The sequence below is a fragment of the Balaenoptera musculus genome, chromosome 6 (assembly GCF_009873245.2).
Source record: "Balaenoptera musculus isolate JJ_BM4_2016_0621 chromosome 6, mBalMus1.pri.v3, whole genome shotgun sequence".
Taxonomy (NCBI): domain Eukaryota; kingdom Metazoa; phylum Chordata; class Mammalia; order Artiodactyla; family Balaenopteridae; genus Balaenoptera; species Balaenoptera musculus.
The window spans coordinates 103,854,658-103,876,729 of record NC_045790.1 but is presented as its reverse complement, the minus strand read 5'-3'; the positions used below and the strand labels follow the sequence as shown (position 1 = coordinate 103,876,729).

The 22,072-nt window shown below is 39.4% G+C and overlaps 1 protein-coding gene across 3 annotated transcripts in view; it reads right to left on the bottom strand.

Annotated features, from left to right (window-relative positions):
• The window catches only part of MRRF (mitochondrial ribosome recycling factor), a 55,706-nt gene that overhangs the window by 31,155 nt on the left and 2,479 nt on the right, over positions 1-22,072 (bottom strand). For 2 of the 3 annotated variants that reach the window (XM_036855073.1, XM_036855074.1), the window contains exons 2-5: positions 19,435-19,646; positions 12,710-12,865; positions 8,611-8,729; positions 1,248-1,339 (exon numbers count right to left, since the gene is read on the bottom strand). In XM_036855073.1, the coding sequence (XP_036710968.1) occupies positions 1,248-1,339; positions 8,611-8,729; positions 12,710-12,865; positions 19,435-19,618 (551 nt within the window). In that variant the 5' untranslated portion in view covers positions 19,619-19,646. The remainder of the gene's footprint in view (positions 1-1,247; positions 1,340-8,610; positions 8,730-12,709; positions 12,866-19,434; positions 19,647-22,072) is intronic. The other variant, XM_036855075.1, reaches the window with a different exon arrangement.

The following is a 22,072-nucleotide window of genomic DNA, read 5'->3' as shown; positions in this document are numbered from 1 at the left end:
TACGTATTTATTTGTTTTTCTTTTTACTGTGCCTACTCGACAATAAAGTAAGCCCTGGGAGGATGGGGACTTCTTGTTGTTTGTTTACTGCCCTATCTCAACAGCTAGGAAAGGGCCTGGCATGTAGTTAGTGCTTAATAAATATTTGTTGAGTGACTGAATGAATGAATTCAACACTTATTTGGGACTTGCCAGATGTGAGGCACTGTGGAGGAAGAGGGGTTTAGAAACAACTAAGAAATGAGATTACAGAAGGAGAAACTGATTCTGCCTGCTGTGGAATCTGAGAAGATTTATATCTCACCTGGACTACTGCAGTGACCTCCTGACTATGCTCCCTGCGTCTGCCCTGTCTCCCTACATTCCACTTGTTAATTGGCAGCCAGAGAGACCTCCGAAAAGTCAACATCAGATCATATCACGCCTCTGCTTAAGTGCTTCCAATGGCTGCCCACTACAATGAGGGCACAGCCCCCACTCCTCACCATGGCCTGTAATGCCTAGAGCACCGTCCTCTCACCAGCCCATCACCCCCAGCCCCACTCTCTCCCTCCCTCACTGAGTTTCAGACACAATGGCTTTCTCTTCATCAAATATACCAAGGTCTTATCATTTCTTTTTTAATTTAAAAATAAACATACATTTTATGCATTTGAAACTCTAAGTTCTATATATTTACGTAATTAACAATATTCTGTTCTTATGCCTAAAATTCTTCAACAAGTGAGGATTAATGGGAAAATGACTCTTCAAGGAACTTGGGTTAGAGATTACAAGTGTCGAGATCTTTCGGACTCCGGGCCTTTGGGCTATCTGTTCACTCTGCCTGGAAAGCTCTTCCCCTAGGCTGGCTCTTCCTCATCATTCAACTGTCAGTCAAAATGTGACTTCCCTTAGAGTCCTCCCCAGCTAAAGCTGTCCCTGCCACCATCACTCTCATCAAGGCACTCTCTACTGGATCACACTGCCTTCTCTTTCCTCACAGCATTTCATTATTTGGAATGACTTTCTCTATTTATGTGTCCTATCTTCCCAATCAGAATGTAAAATACATGAGGACAAGAACTTTGTCAGATTCACTGCTGCATCTGAATAAGTAAACCGGATCTCAAAAGATGCTGGAGTCTGCCAGGATGAGACGTAAAGGTAAAGTACACTATCAGTCTAACAGGATCATGGAGTGTTGGTTTCCTTCCAAAGACAACTGCCCCATTACGTCAAAATATGTGAATTTCAGCCAGACGTACTTGGGAATGGGTACCCGAATTAGCGTCCCTTCCACTTCTGGGTTCAGATTCATTCCACTTTCTCTTATAGCCTTGATAGCTGCAGCTGTACACTGAAAACCAGATCAAAAGGTAAACAGAATTAGTAAATAATTATTACCAGATGCAAGCCCTCCATCGATAACTGGCAACCCATCTTGGCAGAACATGGAAACATTTAGTTCTGTTACCAGTAAGATCAGGAAGTTACATTGGTGTAGAGTGCTTTGATCAAGCTGAATAGCAAACTATGTCCACTCCTGGTACTAGTGTACTGCGGGAGGGAAAAAGCAAAGAGAAAGAAAAAAGAAAAAGAAAACAGCTCTGCTTCTTTGAAAAGATTTCAATGGTTTGAGGCAACACAGATCAAAACCACAATAAATCCTCAAGGGAGGAGGGCTGATCTGTGCAAAGACTGGTGTAAAGACAGCTGAAAGATTTTATACATTAAAAATTCCAGTTGACATTTTACACTCAAAATATACCAGTGCCGATTTGAAATGAGTAAATAAATTTAACTCATTCGCATCTATGCTCACACCAACCTCACTCATGTTTTGGCATGAGCAATGAATCTCTGCTGGTGTATGCACCAAGAAAGGTAGCGTGAAAGATCTCAGCTCAAATCCCGGCTCTACTAACCATGTGACCCTGGGCAACAAGCTTGACTTCTCTGAGCCTCCATGTTGTAATCTGAGACCCTGCGGTACTGTACCTCAAAGAGGATTAAATGAGGCAACATGAGCCATGCATCTTGTTCTGTGCCTGGGTGCCTGTAACACCCAGGCAAGGGGTGCTATTATATAAACGTATTCAATAAATGAAGAACGCACAAAACCCCCAAATAACGACGAGCTGATATCATCACTTAGCTGATGCACTGCTGTCTTTTTTTTTTGTGACCGCACCACGAGGCATGCGGGATGCAGGATCTCAGTTCTCCGAACAGGGATCGAACCCATGCCCCCTGCAGTGGAAACGCAGAGTCTTAACCACTGCACTGCCGGGGAAGTCCCACTTTTTTTTTTTTTTTTTAATTTATTTTATTGAAGTATAGTTGTTTTACAATGTTGTGTTAATTTCTGCTGTACAGCAAAGTGATTCAGTTCTACATATTCTTTTTCATATTCTTTTCCATTATGGCTTATTTCAGAATACTGAATATTATTCCCTGATGCATTGCTGTCCTGACATCCTCCAGGGTCTCTTCTGACACAGCCTTGCTCTCTAACGTGCCAGGTGGCACACTGGTACACTGATTTCCCCAAGTGCCTCATCTCACCTCAAGCAACATTATAACCACACCTGGCTTGCAATCCTAAAGCATAAAAGAAAGCAGTGTGGAAGAAAGATAATTTCACTGGCATGACAATGTGGAATTCATGAAAACAAGGCCTCTGACATTTTCAAAAGAATTTTAGGTTTGACCAGAGCCAATCCACATTGCTTGGATTCACAGAGCCAATTCCCAGCCTTGAGCTCCTCCCTAGACTTTCTGGTTTAAATAAATGGGGTTTGTTGCACACCTATTTTACTTTTCCAGGTTTTGTTTTGTTTTTTAAGGGAGTGCCTAGAAACCTCATCCATTTCATTTTTAAATGACCTGAATTCTACAGGGACATGACATATTATCATAAGGTCAAAAAGACAAACCGGCATTCCACATGCAGACGAACCATCCCCTCGGGCTACAGAATTTAACAGTGTGTCCACTGCTTAAAACTGCAAATTCTTAAAATGTACCTCTGACCATAGACTACTGGAGCTGGAAGGGACCTGGGACATAACAAGGTACAGTCCCTTCCTTACGAATGCAGGGACCTGCTGGTAAAGGTCACATCCCTTATACAGAGATACAGTCCCTGAAAACCAAGAGCAAGGGAGTGAAGACCTCGCCCGTCATGCTTCCGGTTACCGGCAGAGTTAAGAGGAGACTTCGCTCCTCAAGTCTCCATCCAGTGACGTTACTTTGTCTCTGTTACCTTCCAGACCCCCTAGCTCAATGTATTCAGTAATTGTGGCACAGGGAATTTGATTTTTTTCTAATAGTCAAAAAGAATTTGGAACTAGGTCTGGTGTATAAAGGGTATGGCCAAGGTAAATAAAAGAGCTGGATGAAGAAATGAAATTTTCCTCTGCAAGAAAACTGCCATCTTCCATAATAAAATGAAACACAGATTTCTAAAGTTAACAATAAAAGGAGAATGACCACTTTGAAGGAGCGGCCTGATTTCAAGTCTCCTAACCTTCCTTTTCTGAAGCTTCTCACTGACTGACTGATAACTCAGCTGGACCATCCCACCACCACCACCCTCCTTCCACACTCTGACCCAAGTGTTGCCACACAGCCTTCCCAGGCAAGCAAGGGAGTACCCAACTGCTGCTTCCAAGCTGGGCAGCAACTATGTCTCAGTATTTACGTATTCCCAGTCCCAGGCTCAGGGCCTAGTGTGTGGTAAGTGCTCAGTAAAAGCTGGTTGAGTAAGTATATTAATGCACTGACTCAGACCTGCTAGAAAAACTCATCTACTTACTTTTACTTCATGTTTATAACCCTCCCACACACACAAAAAACCCTTATTTTATACTATTTTATACATGTTCTGTGTCCTTTCACATGCAGAAAAAATGTGAACCAAGAGAGGTTTCATTTGCAAAGAAATCTACTAAAAGAGGTAGTTCTAAAATACTCTAAACATGTATATTTTAGTTTGATATGGAAGGATACAGAAACTCAGGGAATTATAGTCATTTTCCCAACGTGACTTCTGAACTACTCGTGGTTCAGACAAAAAGGCATATACTTCTATCGCATTTCCCTCTCCTAGCTTTTACCCCCTCGCTGAAGGGCTGCCCACCAGGAGGCTGCTCTCCAGTGATAACACTGACTCACTGGTTGCAGCTGCTTGGAGTACTGGGTCGAGAAAGATCACAGACCCCACCTGGGGTCAGGCAGGCAAGCGTGCTGCGATCAATTAGCAATGTCTGCTATTACTGTTCTTAAACTAATAAATCTAACTCATTCGCGTCTATGTGCATGTCTACGCTACAGGACAAAAGACGATGAAACTTTTGTAGACAGGTGAACAAATCCTTGACAATCCGGGTTCCAGTCAACAGCTGACTTGCAGGGACTCAAAAAATATTTGTGGAATTAACGAATGGATGGTGAAAGGAGCACAGCCTTTAGAGTCCAACAGACCCATGCTCAAATCTTGGCTCTAACACAACAGCGTGAACCTGCAGAAGAGATTCTACTTCTCTGAGCCTCAGTTTCCTCATCTATAAAATGGAATAAACTTTAATTTTAAAGAGCATCCGTAAAAGCTTTTGTACAGCAAAGGAAACCATAAACAAGATGGAAAGACAACCCTCAGAATGGGAGAAAATATTTGCAAATGAAGCAACTGACAAAGGATTAATCTCCAAAATTTACAAGCAGCTCAATATCAAAAAACCAAACAACCCAATCCAAAAACGGGCCGAAGACCTAAATTGACATTTCTCCAAAGAACATATACAGATTGCCAACACACACATGAAAGAATGCTCAACATCATTAATCATTAGAGAAATGCAAATCAAAACTACAGTGAGATATCACCTCACACCAGTCAGAATGGCCATCCTCAAAAAATCTACAAACAATAAATGCTGGAGAGGGTGTGGAGAAAAGGGAACCCTCTTGCACTGTTGGTGGGAATGTAAATTGATACAGCCACTATGGAAAACAGTAAGCAGGTTCCTTAAAAAACTAAAAATAGAACTACCATACAACCCAGCAATCCCACTACTGGGCATATACCCTGAGAAAACCATAATTCAAAAAGAGTCATGTACCACAATGTTCACTGCAGCTCTATTTACAACAGCCAGGACATGGAAGCAACCTAAGTATCCATCGACAGATGAATGGATAATGAAGATGTGGCACATATGTACAATGGAATATTACTCAGCCATAAAAGGAAACAAAATTGAGTTATTTGTAGTGAGGTGGATGGACCTAGAGTCTGTCATACAGAGTGAAGTAAGTCAGAAAGAGAAAAACAAATACCATATGCTAACACATATATATATGGAATCTAAAAAAAAAAAAATGGTCATGAAGAACCTAGGGGCAGGACAGGAATAAAGACGCAGACCTACTAGAGAATGGACCTGAGGACATGGGGAAGGGGAAGGGGAAGCTGGGACAAAGTGAGAGAGTGGCATGGACATATATACACTACCAAATGTAGAATAGATAGCTAGTGGGAAGCAGCTGCATAGCACAGGGAGATCAGCTCGGTGCTTGGTGACCACCTAGAGGGGTGGGATAGGGAGGGTGGGAGGGAGGGAGACACAAGAGGGAAGAGATATGGGAATATATGTATATGTATAACTGATTCACTTTGTTATACAGCAGAAACTAACACACCATTGTAAAGCAATTATACGCCAGTAAAGATGTTAAAAAATAGAAACACTTTTTAATGATAAAGATAATAATAATAATAAAAAAAAATGTATATGTATAGCTGATTCACTTTGTTATAAAGCAGAAACTAACACACCATTGTAAAGCAATTATACTCCAGTAAAGATGTTAAAAAATAAATAAATAAAAACACATTTTAATGATAAAGATAATAATAAAAAATAAAGAGTATCTGTGTTGATCACATGAAGCAAAACATGAGAAAGCAGTGCCTGGTCACACCATAGACGCTCAGCGCACATTTGCTTTCTTACTGCCACAAGAGCAATAATGGAGCCTGCAGAATTTTTTTTCATTTGCCTTGTTCAAATCATGCTGTGGTTTTTTTACTCCCTTCTTTTTTTCCAATCATTAACTCTAGCTGCAGGCAAGTTTATGGAAGGCAGCAACTGCATCATTTATCAAGCAGGACACATGCTTAACAAATGCAACGCAGTTTTCTGTCCTTGATGCATCTAAAAAGATTCTGCATGTAAATCTGCATCATGTCTCTACGGCATGACACAGAAATGCTCAGGTTTGAAAAGAAAGCCAACGGCATATGAAACAGAAAGGAATTATATAAACACAGTGAGGATTAGCTCAGCATTTTGAAGCTATAAACCTGGGTACTGCATGGACAGCTTCTAAACTGGAGGAAGGAAATGTTTAGTTAGAGCTATTTGTTTAATATATACACCAGATGAGATAAAGGAATTCAAAAGACAATGTAACTCACACTTCCTCACTCTGTCCTTGTAAAGAACCTCTCTAGTGAGATGACTGTAAATGTTTTTTTTCCAAAACCCACAGAATTTCAACTTGGAGAAATGGCAAAGATGCTTTGCTTGAAAAATGAAGATATACTCCAACTTCCTAAGAAAAAATTAAGCTGTTAATACCTCCTCCTGCCTCATAAGATGCTCTGGTGGCCAATCAGGTGCTTCTTCTGTGAATGCCATTTGCTATTTAATAACAGAAGTGGCTGGCTCTGAAAAGCAATCTGCCTGATGAGGTCTTCAAACTGTGTAATTAGGAGGCTATTCCCTAAATTGGCCCGCAGTGCCTGTGGGATTAGATGAACAAGGCAGAGAGGCCTCAGTGGTTCAGAGGGGCCAGAAAGGGAAAGAGCTGACAGTTCCCTTTTTGTCCATTACTCTGCTCCTCGGTAACACCAGGAATGAGTGTCTCCCTTCCATCAACCTAAAGACAAGTATTCATCCATTTGAGGAAAATTTACTGAGTGCATCCATGTGTCAGGCACAGTGTTAGGTGTAAGTTAGAGCAAGTTAGATATGATTCCTACATTCCAAGCTTACAATCTAGTGAAAGTGAGCTGGAAAATTAAGATGTAAATAACTGTATAACTATTGATAATGACAAGAACAATGAAGAAAAAGAACTGTGCTGTATAAAAGTGGTAAATGTGGAGGAATAATTGAGATTGGGTAGATTGGGGAAGACTTCCCTGAGAAAGTAATATGTAAGCTATGATCCAAAATATGAGTAGCAATTAGCCAGGCAAGAGTGTTCCGAGCAAAGGAAAGAGCATACGCAAAGGCCCTGAGGATGCAAAGGGTTTGAGGAGTTGAAAGGCTAGTGTGGCTAGAGCCGTGTGCAAGGGTGACAGTGGCACAAGACTGGAGAGTCTGCAGAGACAGGCAGGGGCCATTTCATGCAAAGCCTTCTAGGCCACAGTCATCTCTTACTTAAAGATTACGTGAAGCCACTGATAAACTCGGTGCCTGGGAATGACATAATCCAATAGATATCTTTACAAGTTCGCTCAGGCTGCAGTATAGAGAATAGATTGGTGGAGTAGTGAGTAATACCCCTCACAAATGTACCTAGCACATCAGCTACAAGAGCCCTCCTATTTGAAACAGCCTGCTGACAGCAAGGGCTTTCTCTTACTCATATCTCTAACCCAGTTTGTCAAATCCAGCAGTTTCAACTTTGGTCTCTGTCTTTGGGCTAGAACTGCTGAAACAGACCATCGGAATAGGGAGAGACTTCAGATTCCTTTACCTCATATTAACAGATGAGGAAATGGAGACCCAGAGAGCGACGCAACCTACACAAGGGCAAACAGCCAGCTGGCGAGACAGGTGGGACCAGATTCCAGGTCCTCAGTGATTCCCGATCCAGGTCAATTCTTACTGGACCAGTAAGGAAAAACCCGTTTACCTTCCTCAACCAGACTTAAAATCATAGCCTCTGGGTTGCAATGATCTAATGCAACCCACCTTCCAGCCTTGGAAGCACTGTGCTCTGTGCAATATTCTGCAATGGTCAGTCCAGTTTGAAAGGAATGTGAATTCCTGGAAGGTTTGCTCCAAATACTAATGCAAAAGTCACAGACTGGTGGCCCACAGACCAAACGTGGCCCATTAGGTTTTGTCAGAGTCTTAAAACAAAACACACAAAAAAGGGAATTAGTTATCAACATTTAACAAAGATCTTACATAAAAATTTGGGTCACTGGCTTCTTCTGTAAACAAACGTCTGAACACCTGGTAATATCTAATTCCCCGGCCTGCATTTCTGCATCAGCAGGAGCTGGGCAAAGGCTGCTCCCTTCAGACAGGGCACGGCAGCCACAGTTTACCCCAGCCCTTCCCATCACTGTGCTGCCACTACTGTTTGTCTTAGATGGGGCCCGTGTCAGTATTCAAATTACTTGCCTGGCCTCTATAGTGTTTTGAGTTAAACAGAAAAGGAATTTATAAACAGGAAGAGAGCTTTTCTTATCCTTAAGTTCCCATTATTATGCCTTCTCTCTCGTTTCATCCCAAACTAGAGGGAACACTTTCTCCTGACTCGACTCAGCCTCCTGCATTCCAAAAGAGACCATGGAGAGGGACCCCTTTAGCAAGGCCACCTTACCTCTGGGAAGCTGGCCATATTCACCAAAATCAGCTGTGGTGACTTCATGGAGATCTGGCCAATCTGGTTTAGAGCAAGTTTCCCATCAGCAGTTACCACAGTGATATGATCAAGGGATCCTAAAAGAAAAATGAAATAAAGGGTCTTCAAATTCAGAAGGACTTCGGTAGCCCCACATCTAAGTCTCTATCAATTCAGATTTGGCTAATGTTTAGGGATCCCTTACTAATGTGGCAAGATGGTTCAAGGGGCTTCCACAGGAGCAGTGGTGTCATGTGATGGAAAGGGCTTTGAAATGTTGACAAAACTAGGTTGCAACTGCTTACCAGCACCAGGGTAGCCAACAGTCCTGGTCTGCCTGGCCCTGAGCGGTTTCCTGTGACACGTGACTTTGAGAGCTGAGACTGGAAAGAGCTGGTCACCCCTCCAGCAACACTGCCATTTACTAACATGAAACCTCAGGCAAGTTAGTCATGTTCTCGGTACCTCGGTTTCCAATTCAATTAAAAAATACTTTACAGGATTAAAGTGAGGAATATAACTAAATATAAACAAGCAAGTATACCATAGGCACCAAAAAATAAACATAAAAATAGTTACCACTTATTAGGCCTTTTAGTTTTCACAACTAGTCTGTAACACTATCACTGTCTCCACTTGACACCGGAGAAAGAGACTTGGGGAGGTTAAATGGGCCAAATCACAGAGCTAACCAAAGGAAAAAGCGCAAGAGCCAAGCTCCAACTCAGGTGTGCTTACTTCCAATTCTAATCAAGGCTCTTTCCCTTATCAGTGGAACTCAAATTTGGTTGTGCATCAGAATCCCCAGGGAGCTTTTTCACGTAGATTCCTGGGTCCCACCCCCAGAGAGCCTGATTCTGCAGGGGCTTGGGAGCCTGTGATTTTGGGGAGCTTGTAGTTTTTCTAAAGATCACCACATGATTCTGACATGCAGCCAGGTTTGGAACTGTTCCCTGATACCACCTTGATTTTGGCACTTAGATTCCCTTTAGGAAGAAAAACAAACAAAAAACATAAAACAAACAAAAAAAACCCACCAACTATTACCACTTCACTGTTATCCTGGATCTGATCTTTGTCTCTATCTGAATTATGGAAAACCCTGGGCAAAATTTTCTTGTCAAGAAGGCAAGTATATAGTTACAGATGGAAAAGGGGTGTTATTCAAACTCCCTGATTTCCTATGCAAATGAAAACTAAAAGGAAACCTTACCATTCACGTTAAGAACCACTCACAGATGGCTCATTCTGATACACAAAGAGTAAAGGGTCGGGGGCTGGAGGTCAATTTTTTAAACAAACTGGGAGTTGTCCCAGCAAATTGTTGTTAGAATAATGCAGTACCATACCATGGCCCAAAGATCTGATTTGAAGCACAGTACTCAATTCACCATCACAAGATAGAAGGCTGTTGACACCACTGGCTTCAATCTGGAAAAGTCCATGATTCTGAAAACCAGTGACCTGGGTTCAAATACCAACCCTGCCACTTCCTGACTGTGTGACCTTAGGAAGGTCCCTTCAACCTTTTGGGCGTCTGTTTCCTGATTTCTAAATGGGGCATTAAAATCATACTTCTCTCACAGAGTTGTTATGAGGGTTAAATGAAAGAGTTTATGGAAAGCACTTATAATTGTGTCCTGGCATATGTAAGTGCCCAATAAATGCTATTATTATTACTTCTCAACTTTCTCCTGTATTTTAACCAAACTAACCTACTTCCAATTTCTCTAATACAGCCTGTTCTCTCTTGCCTCGGGATCCTTCTACTGAGGATGCCCTTGTCTGCTCAGATAACTCCTGCTCACTCTTTAACACTCAGCTATGATTGTATCTGATCTCAGAAATCCTGTCTGACCTCCTAGGCTGGATTACAAACCCTTTATGAGCTCCTGAGGATCCTATGCACACTTCTACAATAATGGCAACCAATATTTACTGAACACTTCCCATGGCAAGACATGGTGCTAAATGCTTTCTGTAATTTATTTGCTTTCATTATCACAATAACCCTATGAGACAGCTCCACCATTTTACAGATGTGGAAACTGAGGCACAGAGTATAACTTGTCCAAGGTCACAAAAGCTCTTAATAATAGAGCCTGAATTCAAACCCAGGTCTGATCAACTCCAAAGCCATGGTCTTCACCACTCTGCTTTGCTATATGGTTTTACACATGTTGGTTTACTTGTCTATCCCTTCACATTAGGATCTAGGCTCTTGGAAGGTGGGGACAATGTCTTTTCTCTTTGTATCTACAGCACCTATTAATCAGCACAGAATAAATGCTCAATAATGCTTTGATGAATAAATCAATGTATGGATGGATGGATGAATGAATGAGAGGACAAGAATGAACAAAGAAATAAACCTGTATTTTAGACAACTATTAAAAGCAATCAACTATCTTGGAGACAGAAATTGCTGGTAGATGGACGTGTAAGAGGAAAAGTCCCTGCTGGTTCAGATAGTAATGAAAGATGGTATGAAAGAATCTGGCAAAAAAATAAAATAAAATAAAATAAAAGACTGGCTAAGTCTTTAGCCTGTTTCACCCAGTCTCTTCATGGCCCAAATTTCTACACAGAACATTGCACAGACATAACCCTGAAGAGAAAGAAGCAAAGAGGAAATACCAATGGGAGGCCTTCTGAAAACGGATCTTAATTCAGCCTTCCTGATTTGCCAAAAGATCCTTTGCCACAGAAGTCCCAACATGGGCTTTTCAGTACGCAATTGTGGTGGTTCCCACTCCCTAAATCCGTATCGACATAATGCATCAAATCCTTTTCCCTCAATCTGTCCCCAGCGAGAATCTCCCTCAGCCTCATTCCTGCCCCTCATTTTCGCAGAGGTTAACATTTAACAAATTACACTCCCAACCTCTTTCCAGGCCCATCATCTTTTTAAGTTCAACAAGAGTGGAGCTTGCTGGCTAATTTTAAGTATCACATTTCTCCCTGAGCTCCTCTCAAACTGCTCTCTGGTTTCGGCTGCAGAATGTTAACAGGCCAGAAAGCACAGGGGAGACAAAGCACTTTATCAGCTTCATACCTAAAATAATAAGCAAGTTTAAAATAAACAGTTGGGAGAGATTGAATGGCACGCTCTACTGTCAGCAAAGGCAGAAATGCCCCAGTCCAGGGCTGACAAATGACGGAATGGTCTTCTGGTTTCACACTGGATCTCGTCTCTGAACTCTGTTTCTGCTGGTGTTTATAAATGAAGCCGTATACTTTTCACTTGGTTTTCTTAAGAACAAGTTCATGAAATACTTTCTAGTTTCCTTGTGAACTACCCCAAGCAAGATGTGAGTGGGAGCAGTGCAAGCTCCCATAGATACTTTCCGAGGGGGTCCCAGGCTTGACTCTAGGATGATGACAATTTCCAAAAGGCCAATTTAACAGCAATTGGATTTTTCCTGCCTGCCTGCACCATTAGCTGACAACTCACTTCTTCCATCACATCTGCAAACAGTTCTCCTAGACAGTTCTGACATTTCCCACTTAGGAAAGCCACTTTCAGGAAGTTATTAACCCAAACGGAATCTTCCTGGTCAAGCTCAGGGGTACAGAAATGCCTCAGGTGGGCAGGTCTGCAGCCAGTTAGTTCCCAGTAAGCGATAAGAACGGCCAAATAGGACAAATTGGAAAAAATCAGACCAAAGATGTCAGTTACTATGAGACTAAATACCTACAAGTGTATAGAGTACAGCAATAATAAAATTCCCATTTTTTGAGAGTATTATTCCATGAGAGCAAAGACCATACCTATTTTGTTCACTGTATACCAGCACAATGCCTAGTTCATAGTAGGCAAGTATTTGCTAAATGGATAAATGTAGTGTTAATATGTGCTGGGCACTGTGCTAGAACCATTGCACATGTTACCTCATTTATTTACCCGTCCCAAAGCTAGAAGGTAGGAATTAGACGAGGAAACTGAAAACCAGAGAAGTAAAGTAACTGCCCATGGTCACCAATTAGTAAGTGACAAAGCTAGGACTAAAATCCAGCTGTGCCAAAGCAATGTTTTTGCCACTATGCCCCTCTCCAAAACACAGGTTCAGTCACTAACCTGGTGAGGTCCTTATATTGACAGTCTTATTGAAATTATCCTTGAGCGCTTCTATCACCGACTTCATTTCTTCATCCACCTCTTCCAAGCTGATTATATCCTCAACCAAGGTAGTGTTAAGATTCATTCTGGTTTGGGACTGTCCTTTCCCTTTGGCTAGAAAGTCAACATTCAATGAATTAAAAAAACAGCAGCATAAACAGAGACAATAAACAATGAGTTAAGAAGTACCTACTATGTGCAGGGAAAAAAGCCAAGTGCTGGAAAATTACAGAACATTGTCACTGCCCTAAAAAAGAGCCTACACTTACTGTCAACCTGGGACCCAGCATCATACAAAGCACTTTCTCAGATATTAGTGAAGGCACACGTTTTATAATGAGACATCCAGGTGAAAATATGGGCTATAATGCATACGACCTTTATGACCTTGAGCAAGTTACTCTACTTCTCTGATATCAGGTTCCTTTCCTATGAAACAGGAATAATATCTATACTGCCAGATTGCTGCAAGGATACAAATCAAGTAATTCAAATACCTGAAAGAGCACTATCCACATGGCAGACACTCCATAAGTGAATGAATTCCTTATTTTTCAGAAAAATAAACAGAAGATGAGAAAGGTAGAGTGACTTTGCCTAATGTCACAAGGTCATGAAATAGTAAAGACAAGGTTTGGTCCCAGATGTGCCTAATTTTAAACCCATGAACTTTCCATTAAATTGTCTTCATAAAATGTAATTGGAGATACATAAAATATATTAATTCATTAAAAAATGAATCCTAAGACAAGGATATGCAAAGTATCTGATGGCTGGTACAGACAAAAAAAACAACAGTAGTTTAGCAACATTAAACACCGCCGGTAGTAGTGACAATGGCTTATATTTTAGAAAGCAACAATACTGAGAACTGAATAAAATTCTAATTTATATCTAAACCATCACAGCGATTTTTCATATGCATCTATAATGTGTATATGCATAGATCACTCCCGTGAGTATTACAAATAGTCTTGCATTTCTTTAAGGAGGGTGTGGGAAGGAGAAAAAGAATAAAAATATTTAAATAATATTATCCTATACTAGTTTATTTATTAAGTATACAACAAATTTTATTGAACATCTACAGTGAGCTAGATCCTGAGCTATTTGTATACCATATTACAGTTTGCAATGCAATTTCAAGTACATTCTTCTTTTAGATATTCAAAGCAGCTCTCTGATGTAGGAAGAACAGAGATTATTATTGTCCCCGTTTTACAGATGAGAAATTTGAGGCACAAGCCATTTAAATGTTTTGCCCAAAGTAACCAACCAGTTAGCAGCAGAGTGATTTTTTTTTTGAACATTTATTTGCTTGTATCACCATCTTGCTTGAAATCTCACTGGTCTTAAGTTAACAGGCTAATGGCTTAGAATTGTCAGAACTGATGAAAGAGGTGAATCTTCAGATTTAGAAACACAAGTTCCAAACAGGATAATAAAAGTAAATTCATACCTACATTTTGTGAGTGCAGAAAACCAAGGACAAAGAGATTGTGAAAACAGCCAGAGAAAAGACAAATTATCCATAAAGGATCAAAATTTAGAATAATAGCGACAATAGAAGCTAGAAATAATTTCCAAGAGCAACAACAGAAGCTAGAAACAATGGAAATAACATCAACTTTAGTGTTAAACCAAGTATGCATGTTAAAAATTTTAAGTTCTGCCTATCAATATTAGAATGGATAAATATTCTTTATGAATGAAATACTATACAACTGTAAGAAGAAAAGATCTATAACTACAAAGAAGAATTTAAATGAATCTCACAAACATAATGTTAAGCAAAGAGGCTAGACACAAGAATCCAGACTATACAGTGCAAAATCCAGATACAATAACATATACTAAACAGTATAACAGATAAACAAATAAACAGTATATCATTAGTAGTTAGAATAATAGTTACCTGCAAAGGGTAGAAGGTGGTAAGTTACTAAAAGGGAGCAAAAGGGCACTTTTTTTTTTTTTTTTTAAAAGGGCACTTTTGACATGCTGGGAATGCTCTGGTTTTTGGTTTGGGTGCTGATTACATAAGTAAAAATTATATAAGTGAAAATTATCAAGCTATTTTCTTATGATAGCTGCACTTTTCCATAGGTGCTTTATTTTTATAAAAACATAAAAAAGAAATTAAAAGTAACCACCAAAACAATAAGAAATAGAATGTATACCTTCCAAATCAGCAGAGATGAAAAAAGAAGAATAAAGAAACTTGATTAATCCAATAGAAAGGAGAAAAGAAGAAACAAAGAAAACCTCAATAAAGAGGCAGTACAAAATAATAGAAATACAAGTACTCAGACCAAAGAACCAGTTAAAAGTTAGAGATTCTCAGTAAGATTTTTTTTAATCTAGTCATATATAATATATACAAGAGATTTTACAAAAATATAAGATCACAGAAAGTTTAATGTATGGGCATGAGAAAATTATAACCCTAGCAAATATTAATCAAAAGAAGGTTGGTGTAGTTATATTAATATAAGACAAAATCGATTTTACAACAAAATGCATTATTAGAAACAATGAGGAGCACTTCATAAAAAGAGAAAAAATTCACCAGAAAGATATAACAATTCTGAGCTTCAAAACTACTTATGGACTGAAGAAAAATGCACAGTGGAATTTTAAAATATTTTAAATGACAATAATAAAAATACTATACATAAAAAACTTGTAGGAAGTACCTAAAGTTGTATTTATAAATTTACAGCCTTAAATGCTTACAAGAAAAGAACAAAAGTCGAAAATTAATGAACTAACTGTCCAGCTCAAAGGATATAAAAAGAACAAGAACATGGGAGGAAGTAAACAATATAGAACAGAAGTCAATGAAGTTTTTAAAAAGAGAGATCAAAAAAATTAAAAGCTCTTTTACTAAAAAGGTGTATAAAATTGACAAACTTCTGTCAAAAATAATTGATTATAAAAGGGAAGTAGGGACTTCCCTGGTGGCGCAGTGGTTAAGAATCTGCCTGCCAACGCAGGGGACACAGGTTCGATCCCTGGTCTGGGAAGATCCCACATGCTGCAGAGCAACTAAGCCCATGCGCCACAACTACTGAGCCTGCGCTCTAGGGCCCACAAGCCACAACTACTGAGCCCACGGACCACAACTATTGAAGCCCGCGCACCTAGAGCCCATGCTCCGCAACAAGTGAAGCCACAGCAATGAGAAGCCTGCACACTGCAAGGAAGAGTAGCCCCCACTCGATGCAACTAGAGGAAGCCCGCGTGCAGCAACGAAGACCCAAGTCAGCCAAAAATAAATAAATTAATTAATTATTTTAAAAAAGGGAAGTAGACACAAATAAATAATACTAAGAAAGAAAAAGGGGACACAGTCACCAAAACAGTAGAGATTTTAATAATCTTAAGAGACTATTATGGACAACTTTATGCCAAGAACTTCCTATAAACATATAATTTACTAAAACTAACTCAAGAACAAAAAGAAAATCGGGGAGTTCCCTGGTGGCCTAGTGGTTAGGATTCTGGGCTTTCACTGCCGTGGCCTGGGTTCAATCCCTGGTCAGGGAACTGAGACCCTGAAAGCTGCATGGCGTGGCCAAAAAAGAAAAAAAAAAGTATTCCTCTTCACCAGCAACCAAATAGAACACACAATTTTTAAAAAGATATAAACTTAAAACAATGAATCTTCTATAAGATAATACAGAATATATTTATGACCTTAAGGTAGGGGAAAATTTCTTGAAAAGGAAAAAAAGAGCACTACTCGAAAAAGATTGATATACTGGTCTACATTAAAATTAAGAACTTCTGTTCACTAAAAAAACACTGTGAAAAGGCAATTGTTATCAGCAATACATATATATATGCAGAAGTCTTATCTTTAGAATACATTAAAATTCTTACAAGTCAATTTTTTAAAATGGGCAAAGACTGGAAAGAGGATATCCAAATAACCAATAAACAAATAAAAGGTGCTCACCATCATTATTCATCAACGAAATATAAATTAAAACCATAATGAGATATAACTGCACACCCATCAGGATGGCTAAAATTAAAAAGGCTGACCATACCAAGTGCTCACAAGGACACAGTGGGTATTTAGCAAATAGAAAGCTAAAACACTCTGGGAAGGAGTGTAACCTGACATGACTACTTTGGAGAATTGTATGTTCTGAAACTGAACTGAAACTGAATATATGCATAACCGAAGGCTCAGCAATCCTCCTCTTGGTATACACCCAACAGAAAGGCATACATATGGGCACCAAAATGCATGTTCATAGCAGCATTATTTATTTTAGCTCAAAACTGGAAGCAATTCAAATATCCATCAACTATAGAAAACACACATAAATCGTGGTATACGCATTCACTGGGGTACTATAAAGAAATAAAAATGTACCAACAACTACTACAGGCAAAAACATGGACAAATCTCACATGTAGATTGCTATCAAAAGAAGCCAGGCATGAAAGAATACATCTTGAGTTCAAAAAGGGCAAAACAAATCTGTGGTGGTAAAGTCACGAGAGGGGGCTGTCTTTTGAAGGGTGACAACTGAAAAGGACATGAGGGAAGCTTCCAGAGTACAAGTGACGTTCTATATCTTAATCTGGGTGATGGTTACATGGTTGTGTTCACTTTGTGAAAATTCACTGAGCCATACACTTACAATTTATGTACGTACTTTTCTGTGTACATCACTCAATTTACTTTAAAAAACATCATATACAAAAGTGACAAAAATGATGATAGCCTAGAAATAAACCTGATTAAAGAACTGTGCAAGACCTTTATGGAGAAAACCTGACAATATAAGTTTCATAGAGAAGAGCAAAAGGCCAAGAAGAAGAAAAAGAAAAAGCTAGCGTGTTCTGAGGGGAAAGATTTGTACCACTAGATTCAAGACTTGTGATTCAGGCACTAAGGAATTTAGTGCAGGGAGAGATGAGTAGTTCAACACATCAAGAACTCAGATATAAATCATACATATAAAGAAACCTGACATATGACAGAGGAAGCATTACAAATCTGGGAGTAAAGAAGGCTACTCAATAAGTGAGGTTGACACACTTATTACCCATTTTAAAAAGAAATAAAATTAGATTCCCTACCTCACATCATATTCAGAAATAAATTCCATATGGATTAAAAACCCAAATGTGGAAAGTAAAAACCTTTAAAAGATTTAGAAGAAAATACAGAAGAATAGCTTTATGACTTTCAGATAGCTGAGGGTTTGTTAAGTAAGACAGAAAAAGCAAAAATGATAAAAGAACTGAAAAATATGACTACATTGAAACTTATGTTCAATGAAAGACATCATAAAGTAAAAAGGCAAAGTAGATACTTGCAACATATACAGTCAACAAAGGATTAGCATTCCTAATATAGAAAGAATCCAATAAATCTAAAGGAAAACATCAAACAACCAACTTTTTAAGAGGCAATCAAAGAAGACAAAAACTGAAGAGCCAATGAAATATGAAAAGATGCTGCTTACGCGCTGCAGCTAACGTCTAGCGCACTAGAAGACTGCAATGCTGTGGGCGTCAGGAGACCTGGATTCCAGTTCTGCCACTAACTCGATATGACCATGGGCAAACGTCTTACATACGGACCTCAGTTTCCTCATTTGCAAAACGGTGAGATCTGTGTTTCACTAGGTAATTAGAAGAATTTCTTCACTGGATAATTACAATTCCTTCAATGGATAATTATAAGGATCAAATTAAATTATTAAATGTATGTGAATTTAAAACAATATAATGCAACCTATAGATCAAAAGTTATTAACTGAATATAAGGCTTCTATGCATTAAAGCTCTTTTGGCAACTTGTTAATTTTCCTATTAACAGAAAAGGAAAAGGTCTGCATGAAACCGTAAAAGAAAAGCAGTGGGAAAAATATTCAGTAGGGTATTTCAAGCACCATCCTTAGGAGTGGACTCCCTGACCCACCACTGCAAATAGCAGGTCTGCTTGACAATTTTCTGTCACTCATTCATTCCTTCAACAAAATTTTTTGATACATACTATGTGTCAGGCCCTGTTAGTTGCTAAACAAGAAAGTCATAGACCTCACAGGGTCCAGTATGGAAGACATAACAAACAATAATTAACTAATTAATGAGTGCTGTGCTTAAGTACATCAAAGGTAAAGTGACAGTGTGCACAAATGCATGTAACAAGGGACCTGACCCAGCCTAAGAGGTCAGGGAAGGCTTCCCTGAGGAAGCGACATTTAAGCTAAGACCTGAGTTGTATCAAGGTCTCATTCTTGGATGACACAAGCCATTAAGATCAACCATCTAAATCCACGGCTCTAATATCTCCTCACCCAACAACCTTCTGCTTTTAATATTATTTCCAAAGTAGATCTTCCTATAAGGAGAAGGCATGTTGATCCCTGCCACAAGTATTCTGATTTGCTTGGCACTTACACCTCTAATTCTAAATCTAAAAGAAATTAGGCATTTTCTGAGCCATAATAACAAAAGAGGCAGCATGGCAATGAGAAAACAGGTTCTAATACCATCTCTGTCCCTGTGACCTTTTAAGCTAATCAACGGAACCACCTGAGATACCATTTCCTCATGAGGCATGGGGAGAAATTCAGAACATCTCTGAGATCCCTTCCAGCTATGATAATTCAAGGGCTAAATATAAGACAGGGGTGAGGAGGTCATGCCTCTACCTTTGGCTTTCTTGGTAGCGAAATGACGGATTGGTACAGCTGGATAGGCCAGGTATTGGCCGTGGTCATTCTGTCTTCCACTCACTGTCTTCAGCGTAACTTCTGAAACAGGTCTGGTCAAGGCTGCAAGGGAGTTGCAAAAGGCAGGGTGGACCAAGCGGAAGCACCTTAAACCCAAGGCCATGACTGAAGACAATTCTTGTGAACACCCACTAAAAATAACAAGACAAAAAGGAGATCAAAGTAAAACAGACTCTATTACAACTTCAGAAAATAATCTGTACCAGTTAGCAAGCAAATCCTATCAGCAGAGTCTATCAATCAGTTTTGAGTATGTGCTAGGTAACTTAAATACATTATCCCTAATCCTCCTCCCAACATCTGTACAACTTAATATGATTAGCCCTATTTTATACTACGAAGAAACTGAGGCTCATGGAGATTTAAGCAACTTGCTCACAGTCTGTAGGACTCCAAATCGCCATGCTCTTTCCACTACAGCAAACGCCCCTTAGCACACAGGGAACAGAGTTAAGTAAATGCGCAGCAGACTAAATCCTTAATGATGGTAATTAAACCTTTATAGGAGAAAAGGCACAAAATCTTGATACAGTTATACTATAAAGAGGAAGGGCAGATCACTGGAAGAAGACTTTAAACTAAATAAAATCATTTCAACAGGCATAAAATGACTGGAAAATTCACACAACAGCATTTAATTAAAATTTTCTTTGGTTCCTTATGCACCGATTACCAATTAGAACGCACTTTACTGTGAGTCTGAAGCATGGCTGAGGTTTGAGGTCTTCCATGTTATAGAACTAAAGCTCTGGGAAATGCCACCCTCCTTGGTGTTAACACAAGTTACACATTATACTTCTGAGGGCTTTGACCATGGAAAAGATGCTAGAGCCTACAGCTACCTCTGGGATAGAACACAGTTCTAGCTTACTGGCAAATGTAGCATTAATAGCTTCTGCCAGGAATCTGGCTATTATTACTCAGCTAAAAATTAAGCACAATTAGCATCAAATACTTGGAAGCTACCATCTTTGAAAAACAGCCCCAAATCTCATTAAAAAAATAACAAATCTCATCCTAGAATTTTGATGCAGTATAACAGACTGAATAAGAGCATGGGTTTTGCAGCCAGAAGACTTGGAATCCAATCCCATCTCCACCACTAAATGGTGACTAAATGCCCCTGAACCTCTCCGCACCTTGATTTCCTCAACTGTAAAATGGAGATAATTATAGTTATTTCCTAGGTTTGGGAAGAATAAATAGGTTAATGTAAGTAAAACACTTGGCACAGTCTCTAGCAGACAGCAGGAGTTCCCCAAAAGGGTACCTATTGACCGCTGTCACCTTTCCTTTCAAAGACTTCCATGCCAGGGTCAGACACAACAAAGAAATCGTACATGTCATTACTAAAGTACAAGGAAGCCTAGAGTCAGTCACATCTGGATATAAATTTCAACTTTGGGCAATTGATTCCACTTACTGGGCATCACGTTCCCCCTTTGCAAAATGAGAAAAATAATCCTGCTCTTAAAGCAAAATGAGATAGTGAATGCATATTAAAAACCTAGTAGAGTGCCGGGAATATAGTACCTGTTTAATAAAAGCTGGCTATCATTACCACTATTTTTTTAAAGAAAAGCAAATGAGTTGCACAAAGGCAAATAACTTCTCCTGATGGAATTTTTAATAGCAAGAGATGCTAGATGTCAGTGATGAGTGTGTGGACGTCAGTAAAGACAGAGCTAGATAAAAAAATAAAAAATCTTCCCCTTTTACATTATTAATGCCTACTATTAATGGAGGTCAGGCCTGGGCTGCCTGCTTTACCCATATTATTCATTTAATCCTCTCAAAAATGCCACAAAGATAGTATAATAATCTCCTTTTTATAGATGTAGAAGCTGAGGCTCAAAGAGACTGTCACTGACCAAGGGCATGGAGCTAATAGTTCTGCCCTGTAGCAGCAAAAATGTTCACAGAATGTGCCTCTAAGTGAGGTTTCTATATCTAGGTTTTTGCCTAATATAGCCAATGCCTAACCCACACTTATATCCAAATATGGCTGTATAATATAGTGTGTTTTTTTTAATCTACAGGGTCTCAATCTGGCTGTTTCACTAAGACAGGTTTCCTGGTGTTCCTGTTGCAGGTCACAATACCAATCCACAAAGCAACAGGAAATCAAAATGGTTTAGAAATAAACAACCTTTGACAGAAAACGCACCCAAAAGCAGACCCGGTACACGTGAACCGGAAGACGACTCTATAAATAAACCACACTGCTGAAATGCTTAAGGCGTAGATTTTAATTGCACAGAAGTCAGGAAACTTCAAAGTGGAAGGTCAATAAAGGCAAGCCCTTGGACCCTTTACCTTAAGAACATGCATATTAACACTCAGTTCAGCAGAGAAGTAAGGTCGAGGAAAGGAACCATTATGGGAGCCCAAGTATTATACAACAAAATTAACCTACACTCAGAAAAAAAAATGCAGCAGGAAGTATCTGACCTTTGGATGCGGTCTTAAACTGGAATCTCAGTCTGCCCATTTACTAGCTGTGTGACCTTAGGGAGATCATCAGCCTCTCTGAGCTACAGTTTCCACTGCAACTTTC